The sequence below is a fragment of the Procambarus clarkii genome, chromosome 64, assembly GCF_040958095.1.
Source record: "Procambarus clarkii isolate CNS0578487 chromosome 64, FALCON_Pclarkii_2.0, whole genome shotgun sequence".
Taxonomy (NCBI): Eukaryota; Metazoa; Arthropoda; class Malacostraca; order Decapoda; family Cambaridae; genus Procambarus; species Procambarus clarkii.
In genome coordinates, this window is record NC_091213.1 from 28,094,526 (window position 1) to 28,105,869 (window position 11,344).

General features: G+C 45.6%; 1 protein-coding gene across 1 annotated transcript; it reads left to right on the top strand.

The window, feature by feature from the left end:
* Positions 1-8,328: 8,328 nt before the first annotated feature.
* On the top strand, positions 8,329-9,741 carry LOC123748318 (shematrin-like protein 1). Its single transcript, XM_045730519.2, has one exon. It carries the CDS (start codon positions 8,329-8,331, stop codon positions 9,739-9,741), a length of 1,413 nt encoding a protein of 470 aa, XP_045586475.2.
* Positions 9,742-11,344: the final 1,603 nt, after the last annotated feature.

Consider the following 11,344-nt stretch of genomic DNA (forward strand, 5'->3'; position numbering starts at 1 on the left):
TTCTATGCATTCCCAAACGATCTGATGATCCTATCAGAAAATTAAGAACGTCAAATGATCTGATGTTCCCATCACTGAAATATAAAAACAGGTAAAAAAACTAAATGAAAACCAATGACATAATACAAAACTAAACTATACCCAGAAAAATGAACGGTATGGTAAAAAAGCAGCTCAATTTCAACGCAATGTCACAAAAAATATATTAAATCAAAATGAAAATAAATCGAAATTTATGAAAATTAAATTCGTCAATGAAATCGGAAACACTGAAATGGAATCGTAACATATTTAGTATAGCGTGAGTTGCTATTATGTGCAACAGATGGCACTGTTTTTAAAAAAAGCATGTTTTTACATGTCACAGGTGTGCCATCTATATACTCGGTATATAAAAACACGCGTGTATTCGAATGGAAAGTTGTATCAAAATTTCAAAGCAATCGATGAAGAACTTTCGGAGATTCCAGAGTGTGTTGCTCTTATGTCCAACAGATAGCGATGTTTAAAAAAAAAAAAAAAATTCCTGTCACACGAGTGGCAAGCATATAAGAGGTATATAAAAACACGCACCTATTCGAATGCAACGTTGTGTCAAAATTTCAAAGCAATCGGTAAAGAGGTATTGAAGATTTCCCTCCCATGAAAAACACATAAAAAATGCAGTTATTAAAAAAAACATGTTTCTTCCCGTCACAGACGTGACATCCATATAATATGAATATAAAAACCTGCTCGGATGCTAAAGGAACATTGTGTGAAAATATCAAATCAATCGGTGAAGAACTTTCGGAGATAAGCGATTTTGAACAAACGAACATTAGCATTTTTATATGTATAGATATGCGGAAAATCCACAGAGAAATATGAAATGAGGTGAACGTTTCGGCTTTGTTAAAGCCTTTGTCAACACCAGACTGACTAAGGAGAAGGGAGAAGGGGGAGGATATATAGGCCGACACCTGACCAACCCATCCCTAGGGTTGGTCAGGTGTAATTAACCAAAATCAGGTATAGCTTAGCTTAAAATGGTCAAAGAGATTAAAATGATTCTGTGTACCTTGGACAAACAGGAAAGTCCTTACAATTGCGGTTGTCACAACATGCTTATAGTATTAGAACTGCCCAAACGTCTAATGCATTGTATCTACATACGAGTTTATGCGATCACAATATTAACTGGAATGGGGCAAAAAGCATTACCAATTGTGGGGATTTCGTGGAACGGAATTTGATTGAGTCTGCTCTAATCAGTCAGTGTCCAAATCTTCTTAATGTTAGTACTGGAATGTACAAACTTGATCCATTTTTAAGTTATAATATTGCACAACAGTTTAAGAAACAACTCTGATAGAGAGGCTTACAATGTCTCATTATAATTGTATATTCATATATTGTGTGTTCATGAGGCTTTTCTTTAATCTTTCTTTCTCTGACCGCTTAATCCTCTTTGACCATTTTAAGCTAAGCTATACCTGATTTTGGTTAATTACACCTGACCAACCCTAGGGATGGGTTGGTCAGGTGTCGGCCTATATATCCTCCCCCTTCTCCCTTCTCCTTAGTCAGTCTGGTGTTGACAAAGGCTTTAACAAAGCCGAAACGTTCACCTCATTTCATATTTCTCTGTGGATTTTCCGCATAAAATGATCAGTGTTTTGTGATCGTCAATTGCATGTATAGATATATATATACCAGCAGTACCCGGTCGCGCGTTGGCCGGGTACTGCTGGTATATATTCCTGTCCCCCAGTCCCCCCCACAATTCCCCCCTCATCCGTCTCCTCGGCCTCCCCACCATCCCAAACACCCCCGTCCCCTCATCCTTTTCCACCATTACCCCCTCCTTGTCCCCTCGTCCTCCCCACCTTTTCTCGCTTCCGTGCCCTCGTCATCCCCACCATTCGTCACTCCCTCGTCCGATGCCTGCCCAAATGATCTGATGTTCACTTCAGAAAATTGGGAACATCAAGTGATATGATGTTCCCACCACTGAAATATAAGAAAAACAGAAAAAAATGAAATGAAAATACGAAAAAGTAAAAAAAAAAAACTATACGCACGAAATGAACGATATGGTAAACAACACAGCTCAATTCCAACGCAATTCACACGAAATAATTAAATCAAAATCTATGAAAATTCAATTTATCAATGCAATCAGAAACAATGAATTGGAATTGTAACATATCTAGGATAGCATGTGTTGCTCTTACATGAAACAGATGGTGCTGCTTTTCAAGAAAAAGCATAGTTTTACCTGTCACAGGTGTGGCATCTATACTTATACTTACGAAATGAACGGTATGGTAAACAACACAGCTCAATTCCAACACAATGTCACACAAAATAAATAAATAAAAAATTTAATAAATCGAAATCTATCAAAATAAAATATATTATTGTAATCGGAAACTTTCAAATGGAATTCGTGACATATTTAGTATAGCGTGCATGTTGCTATTATGTGCAATAGATGGCGCTGTTTTTTAAAAATGCATGTTTTTACCTGTCACAGAGGTGGCATCAATATAGGAGGTATATAAAAAGATGCTCATATTCGAATGGAACGTTGCGTCTAAATTTCAAAGGAATCGATGAAGAGCTTTGGGAGATTACAGTGTGTGTGTTGCTCTTACATGCAATTGATGGCGATGTTTTAATAAAAAAACATGTTTTCTACGGTCACAGGTAAGGCCTGTATATAGTAAGTGTATAGAAACACGCGCCTTTTCGAATGCAAGGTCGTGTCAAAATTTCAAAGCAATCGGTAAAGAGGTTTCGAAGATTTCTCTCACATGAAAAACACAGTTTTTCAAAAATAGCGTGTTTTTTTCCGTCATAGACGTGACATCAATATAATATGTATATAAAAACCTGCTCGGATGCGAATGGAACATTATATGAAAATTTCAACGCAATCGGTGAAGAACATTCGGAGATTAGCGATTTTGAACAAACGAACATTTCCATTTATATTTATATAGATATGCAAACAAGCTTGAATGGTCCTCAAGCCAATATGCAACTGAAAACTCCATACCCGAGAAGAATTCGAACCCAGACAGCCAGAAGCACTATGCGCCATTGCGTACCTGCTTCCTTAACCACTCGATCACCGAAACGGCACAAAATTCATTGCTAGCCGAGTCAATATTCCCAACGACCCGACAGCACTTGGTGGTAAACTTGGGCATAGATATTTCATCGAATCACCTCACTTTGTGGAGCCACGTGAGCAACATAAATAAACAACACAACACATTTGTGTTGCTCACGTGACCCCATAAAGTGAGGTGATTCGATGAAATATCTATGCCCAAGATTAACACTAAGTGCCGTCGGGTGATTTGGGATATAGCCTCGGCTACCAATGACTTTTGTCCAGTCACGGTGGCCAAGTAGTTGAGGAACCAGGTACGCCATGGTGCATAGTGCTCCTGGCTCTCTGGGTTTGAATTCTTCTGAAGTGTGGCGTTTTTTAATCCTCCCAGTTTCCGTATATATATATATATATATATATATATATATATATATATATATATATATATATATTTATATATATATATATTATTAAATATGACCGAAAAATTAAGATTAATAATTCTAACACGAATTTTCTCGATCTTTCGTACATTTCTTTTCACTGTTGGTGGTAATTCAAAAATCAATTCTCCAAAATTCATTTTTATTTCTAGTCTGACGCGACACTTGAGCGCGTTTCGTAAAACTTATTACATTTTCAAAGAGTTTAGTTTACACATACACAACTGAATAGAACTTATACATCTCCGATTTGTTTATATCTACATTTGAGTGAGGTGGATGGGGTGAGGTGGTATTAATAGGGTATTAAATTCATCAACACAAGACAGAACACGAAACAATGGGTATTGAATGGAAGTGATTGTAGAAAGCCTATTGGTCCATATTTCTTGATGCTTCTATATTGGAGCAGAGTCTTGAGGTGGGTAGAATATAGTTGTGCATTAATTGGCTGTTGATTGCTGGTGTGGACTTTTTAATATGTAGTGCCTCGCAAACGTCAAGCCGCCTGCTATCGCTGTATCTATCGATGATTTCTGTGTTATTTACTAGGATTTCTCTGGCGATGGTTTGGTTGTGGGAAGAGACTATATGTTCCTTAATGGAGCCCTGTTGCTTATGCATCGTTAAACGCCTAGAAAGAGATGTTGTTGTCTTGCCTATATACTGGGTTTTTTGGAGCTTACAGTCCCCAAGAGGGCATTTCAAGGCATAGACGACGTTGGTCTCTTTTAAAGCGTTCTGCTTTGTGTCTGGAGAGTTTCTCATGAGTAGGCTGGCCGTTTTTCTGGTTTTATAGTAAATCGTCAGTTGTATCCTCTGATTTTTGTCTGTAGGGATAACGTTTCTATTAACAATATCTTTCAGGATCCTTTCCTCCGTTTTATGAGCTGTACAAAAAGAAGTTCCTGTAAAATAGTCTAATAGGGGGTATAGGTGTTGTGTTAGTTGTCTCTTCAGAGGTTGCATGGCGTTTCACTTTCCTTCTTATGATGTCTTCGACGAAACCATTGGAGAAGCCGTTGTTGACTAGGACCTGCCTTACCCTACAGAGTTCTTCGTCGACTTGCTTCCATTCTGAGCTGTGGCTGAGAGCACGGTCGACATATGCGTTAACAACACTCCTCTTGTACCTGTCTGGGCAGTCGCTGTTGGCATTTAGGCACATTCCTATGTTCGTTTCCTTAGTGTAGACTGCAGTGTGGAAACCTCCGTTCTTTTCCATGACTGTTACATCTAGAAAGGGCAGCTTCTCATCCTTTTCCATCTCGTAAGTGAAACGCAGCACGGAACTCTGCTCAAATGCCTCCTTCAGCTCCTGCAGATGTCTGACATCAGGTACCTGTGTAAAAATGTCGTCAACATACCTGCAGTATATGGCCGGTTTCAAGTTCATGTTGACTAAGACTTTTTGCTCGATGGTACCCATGTAGAAGTTTGCAAACAGTACACCTAGAGGAGAACCCATGGCGACCCCATCTACTTGCTTATACATGTGCCCATCCGGGCTCAAGAAGGGTGCCTCTTTAGTACAAGCTTGGAGTAGTTTCCTTAGAATATTTTCTGGTATGTCAAGAGGAGTACAGGCTGGATCATGATACACTCTGTCGGCTATCATCCCGATTGTCTCGTCCACAGGTACGTTGGTAAACAGTGATTCTACGTCCAACGAGGCTATTATCCCTGTGGCCCGTGTGCCCCGCAGTAAGTCAACAAATTCCTTTGGAGACTTCAGGCTGAAGGCGCAGGGGACATAAGGAGTCAGCAGGCCGTTGAGTCGCTTCGCCAGTCTGTACGTGGGTGTGGGTATCTGGCTAATGATTGGCCGAAGTGGGTTTAAAGAAACAAATGGGAATCATTTGTTTCTTTAATACGTCTCAGATTAACTTTCTTAAAACAGCCTTTTGATATTGCACTGGCAAAGTAAATTTGGTTAAAATTATTGTTTTTAATATCTGATAACATTCTTAAATTGGTTTCTAATCCACACTAAGTACTACATATTCAGATCACATCCTCATATGCGATAACAGAAAAATGAAATCAATAGAAGTTTTAACAATCGATAAATAAACTTGGATTCCATTAACTTGGATAAACTCAGATAGTGCAGGTTGGCTCAGAGCCCTACATGATGTCTAGCCATGGGCCCTTAGTGACACGTAGAGTCTTCACTGGTGCTGGCCTCCCTCCTCCTGTTCCGACAAGACTTGGGAATTAGAAGGCGTAGTCTGCATTCTCAGACGGTCTGGAATGGGATGTGCTTGAATCAGTAAGTAGTGTCGGCACAGTCGCTCCTGTAGATGATCATGTCGTAAAATTGTGGGGTAATATTACCTCCTCGAGTGGTTCAGCCACAAGTAGACGTCTTGGGGGATGATCACAGCGCTTGAAGTCTAATCGATCCCGCTAGACGCTGGGAACCTCCCAGCATATTGTCGCTCGGCAAGCGCCTTCAAGCACTGCGAACGTCGATATGCTGGGTGTTTTGGCTCACCCCCAGCAGTGACAACTGTCCCCAGCTGTGGTCCCCCAGCAGTGACTGTCCTCCCCGGCTGCGTTCCCCCAACAGTGACTGTCCTCCCAGGCTGTGGTCCCCCAACAGTGACTGTTCTCCCAGGCTGTGGTCTTCCAACAGTGACTGTCCTCCCCCCGGCTGTGGTCCCTCAGCAGTGACTGTCCTCCATAACTGTGGTCCCCCCAGCAACGACTGTCCTCCCTGGCTGTGGTCCCCCATCAGTGACTTTCCTCCCAGGCTGTGGTCCCCCAACAGTGATTGTCCTCTCCCGACTGTGGTCCCTCAGCAGTGACTGTCCTCCATAACTGTGGTCCCCCATTAGTGACTGTCCTCCCTGGCTGTGTTCCCCTCCCCCACCCCAGCAGTGACTTTTTGGAGGTTGGAAACATGGTTTCCTGTATGTAGGGCTGCTACTGCTGTGAGGCGAGAAATGTGTTTTGTTGTTGTGTCTGCGTGCTGCAGCAGACCGTTCTCAGTGCAAACTTTGCACTGTGAGCGGTCTGTGGTACAGGGTGGACATAACATGTTATTGCAGAGTGGGTTTGAGAGGGAGAAGATTGGAAACAAAGGGAAGGAGAAGGGAGGAGATGGGAAGTGAGGGAGAATAGGTATAGATAAATAAGAAAATGGGGAAATTAGGAGAGAGACATCGGGCGAAGTTGGATACCCTGTGTAGTAGTTAATAGTTAGTATTTATAACTAGTAAACAAGTTGATCCATTTAAATGTCCCAAATTCATTTCAGTCAAATTAAGTAATAAAAATAATAATATTTTTTATATTTAATCAATATTGTCAGCATCTTTTTAGTAACATTAGTTTACCTATAATAATTTTGTCTAAATATTATAATTTTTGCTCAATTTTTTTTTATTATTTCTGGAAATGTAACTTCACAAAACATAGTTGCAACAACATCAAGGAATTACACAAAACGCAAATGTTTCTTAAGACTTCTCTATAATTTCTATCTACATGAAACAGCAACACACCGGCCTCACATGCTGTTAGGGATAATTACAGGTAGTAACAATGAGGAGCGCTGAAGATAAACGATAATTGGATACAAGTGAGACTTTTAAAACTGTACACATTTAGTGAGGCAATTATCAGTCCTAAATTAAGGTCTCAGATGAACACTAATAGTACTTTATTAAAGGGTTTACCTGCCTGGAATATTAGAGGTAAACAGCAAGTGGCGATATATACGGGTTATGGTAGTGATAAATTGGCAGTTACCGTGGCGTTAAAGACAGGCTGGAGTGGCACGAGGGTAGTTTAGTAACCAAGTGGCCCGAAGTCTGCCCGAAAACTTGCTTCAGTTTGATGGTCCTTGATTCACTGAAGTTTTCTTATGCTGGGCGTGGCTTCTGAAGGTGGTGGGCGTGGCTTCTGAAGGTGGTAGGCGTGGCTTCTGAAGGTGGTGGGCGTGGGTTCTGACGGTGGTGGGCGTGGCTTCTGAAGGTTGTGGGCGTTGCTTCTGAAGGTGGTGGACGTGGTTTCTGAAGGTGGTGGGCGTGGCTTCTGACGGTGGTGGGCGTGGCTTCTGACGGTGGTGGGCGTGGCTTTTGAAGGTGGTGGGCGTGGCTTCTGAAGGTGGTGGGCGTGGCTTCTGAAGGTGGTGGGCGTGGCTTCTGAAGGTGGTGGGCGTGGCTTCTGACGGTGGTGGGCGTGGCTTTTGAAAATTGCTCTATGAATCATGCACACTACAGGCGGTCACGCTGTCACTCACGAGGTTGTCACTCATGAGGGTGTCACACTGTCACTCACGAGAGTGGCACATTGTCACTCACGAGGGTGTCACCCTGTCACTCACGAGGTTGTCACTCATGAGGGTGTCACACTGTCACTCACGAGGGTGTCACACTGTCACTCATGAGGGTGTCACACTGTCACTCATGAGGGTGTCACACTGTCACTCACGAGGGTGTCTCACTGTCACTCACGAGGGTGTCACACTGTCACTCACGAGGGTGTCTCACTGTCACTCACGAGGGTGTCACACTGTCACTCACGTGGGTGTCACACTGTCACTCACGAGAGTGTCACACTGTCACTCATGAGGGTGTCACGCTGTCACTCACGAGGGTGTCACACTGTTACTCACGTGGGTGTCACCCTGTCACTCACGTGGGTGTCACACTGTCACTCACGAGGGTGAGGGGTGTTCGGAAGGTTACCCGATGTCTTATAGGAAAGATCATCTTGCTGGAGCACCCTGGAGAGAAGCGACCCAACGCATGCATAATGTATCCCACTGTGAAGATGGGGAGGCGGTCACCACCCTTGAGACGATGGTCTGCTGGTCTCCCTCTGGCAGCGGGGTGTCTGGGGTATGGCAAGTATGGCACGGGCCCTCTGGCAGCGGGGTGTCTAGGGTATGGCAAGTATGGCATAGGCCCTCTGGCAGCGGGGTGTCTGGGGTATGGCAAGTATGGCATAGGCCCTCTGGCAGCAGGGTGTCTAGGGTATGGCAAGTATGGCATAGGCCCTCTGGCAGCGGGGTGTCTGGGGTATGGCAAGTATGGCATAGGCCCTCTGGCAGCAGGGTGTCTAGGGTATGGCAAGTATGGCATAGGCCCTCTGGCACCAGGGTGTCTAGGGTATGGCACGGGCCCTCTGGCAGCGGGGTGTCTGGGGTATGGCATAGGTCCTCTGGCAGCGGGGTGTCTAGGGTATGGCAAGTATGGCACGGGCCCTCTGGCAGCGGGGTATCTAGGGTATGGCAAGTATGGCACGGGCCCTCTGGCAGCGGGGTGTCTAGGGTATGGCAAGTATGGCATAGGCCCACTGGCAGCGGGGTGTCTAGGGTATGGCAAGTATGGCATAGGCCCTCTGGCAGCAGGGTGTCTAGGGTATGGCACGGGCCCTCTGGCAGCGGGGTGTCTAGGGTATGGCAAGTATGGCACGGGCCCTCTGGCAGCGGGGTGTCTAGGGTATGGCAAGTATGGCATAGGCCCTCTGGCAGCGGGGTGTCTGGGGTATGGCAAGTATGGCATAGGCCCTCTGGCAGCGGGGTGTCTAGGGTATGGCAAGTATGGCACGGGCCCTCTGGCAGCGGGGTGTCTAGGGTATGGCAAGTATGGCATAGGCCCTCTGGCAGCAGGGTGTCTGGGGTATGGCACGGGCCCTCTGGCAGCGGGGTGTCTAGGGTATGGCAAGTATGGCACGGGCCCTCTGGCAGCGGGGTGTCTAGGGTATGGCAAGTATGGCATAGGCCCTATGGCAGCGGGGTGTCTGGGGTATGGCAAGTATGGCATAGGCCCTCTGGCAGCGGGGTGTCTAGGGTATGGCACTGGCCCTCTGGCAGCGGGGTGTCTGGGGTATGGCAAGTATGGCACGGGCCCTCTGGCAGCCGGGTGTCTAGGGTATGGCAGGGGCCCTCTTCCAGCGGGGTGTTTAGGGTATGGCAAGTATGGCACGGGCCCTTTGGCAGCGGGGTGTCTAGGGTATGGCAAGTATGACACGGGCCCTCTGGCAGCGGGGTGTCTAGGGTATGGCAAGTATGGCACGGGCCCTCTGGCAGCGGGGTGTCTAGGGTATGGCACGGGCCCTCTGGCAGCGGGGTGTCTAGGGTATGGCAAGTATGGCATAGGCCCTCTGGCAGCCGGGTGTCTAGGGTATGGCAAGTATGGCACGGGCCCTCTGGCAGCCGGGTGTCTAGGGTATGGCAAGTAAGGCACGGGCCCTCTGGCAGCGGGGTGTCTAGGGTATGGCAAGTATGGCACGGGCCCTCTGGCAGCCGGGTGTCTAGGGTATGGCAAGTATGACACGGGCCCTCTGGCAGCGGGGTGTCTAGGGTATGGCACGGGCCCTCTGGCAGCGGGGTGTCTAGGGTATGGCAAGTATGGCATAGGCCCTCTGGCAGCGGGGTGTCTGGGGTATGGCAAGTATGGCATAGGCCCTCTGGCAGCGGGGTGTCTGGGGTATGGCAAGTATGGCATAGGCCCTCTGGCAGCGGGGTGTCTAGGGTATGGCAAGTATGACACGGGCCCTCTGGCAGCGGGGTGTCTGGGGTATGGCAAGTATGGCATAGGCCCTCTGGCAGCTGGGTGTCTAGGGTATGGCAAGTATGACACGGGCCCTCTGGCAGCGGGGTGTCTAGGGTATGGCAAGGGCCCTCTGGCAGCGGGGTGTCTGGGGTATGGCAAGTATGGCATAGGCCCTCTGGCAGCGGGGTGTCTAGGGTATGGGCCGGACCCTCTGGCACCGGGGTGTTTAGGGAATGGCAAGTATGGCATGGGCTCTCTGGCAGCGGGGTGTCTAGGGTATGGCAAGTATGGCACAGGCCTTGGGCGCCCTTTGAAGGGGGCACCACTCACCACTTTATATTAAAGTCAGGTAAGCTGTCCTCGGATAGTAAAAAAAAAAATCTTCAAAAGTATGATCTGTCTTTGATTATAATATTATAAGTATTTAAATTATTTATTTCCTTTTACTACATATAACAATATTAATAATATTGTATTGCGGCGCCGCCGCTGACAATGCAACCTGTCCTTTTAAAAAGAGCGTCGCTTTTGGCCGTTTGCCCGTATGGCCGAATATGGACGTAATTGGAAAATAAAAAAAAATTGAAAATAAATTTGGGATTTTTTTTTTCAACAACAGTAAGTTAAGGGTCCTCTGATAGGTTAGGTGGGCAGGAAATTCTCATAAAGTTTCAAAACTGTATGAAAAACGTTAATGGAAACATTCCTTTTCTAAGCTTGCCGAGTAAGCCGGACGACTCAAACAGAAAACGGAACAGTACGTCACTTTTGTGAGTCGATTTCATTTCAAATTACGTCCAAATTTGTCCATAGCGCGCATACGAGCCTAAAGTGACGTTATTTTTAAGAGGACGGGTTGACAATAACGATATAAAGAATTTGTGCTGAAAATTGTACGCGAATTAAGTGCGAAAAACAGTTAATTGTAGAGTTATGAGGCTGATGGACAGCGGCTATATGAAGACATTTCAGATTCCAGAACGTTGCCTTCATGTCGGGCCAACGTGAAAATATAACGACTTAAATTGCTTATCGAATATATTGATCAGTACGGAGATAAGAGCGTCCTACCTAATCTTCCCAGTGCTAATGAGATAATGCTTCCCTTCGCAGTTTCCAACGCCAGCTTTGAGAGACTATTCAGCTAGTTAATACTTTCGTATCTGAGCGCCTCTCTGGGTCAAGGCAGTCTCTGTAAACTTGCTCTACTAAGCAAGATCTTTCTACTAAGTTGCAGAAAGAAACCATACTGAAAAAACTGACTTTGACCACATAATAGCCGAATTTGC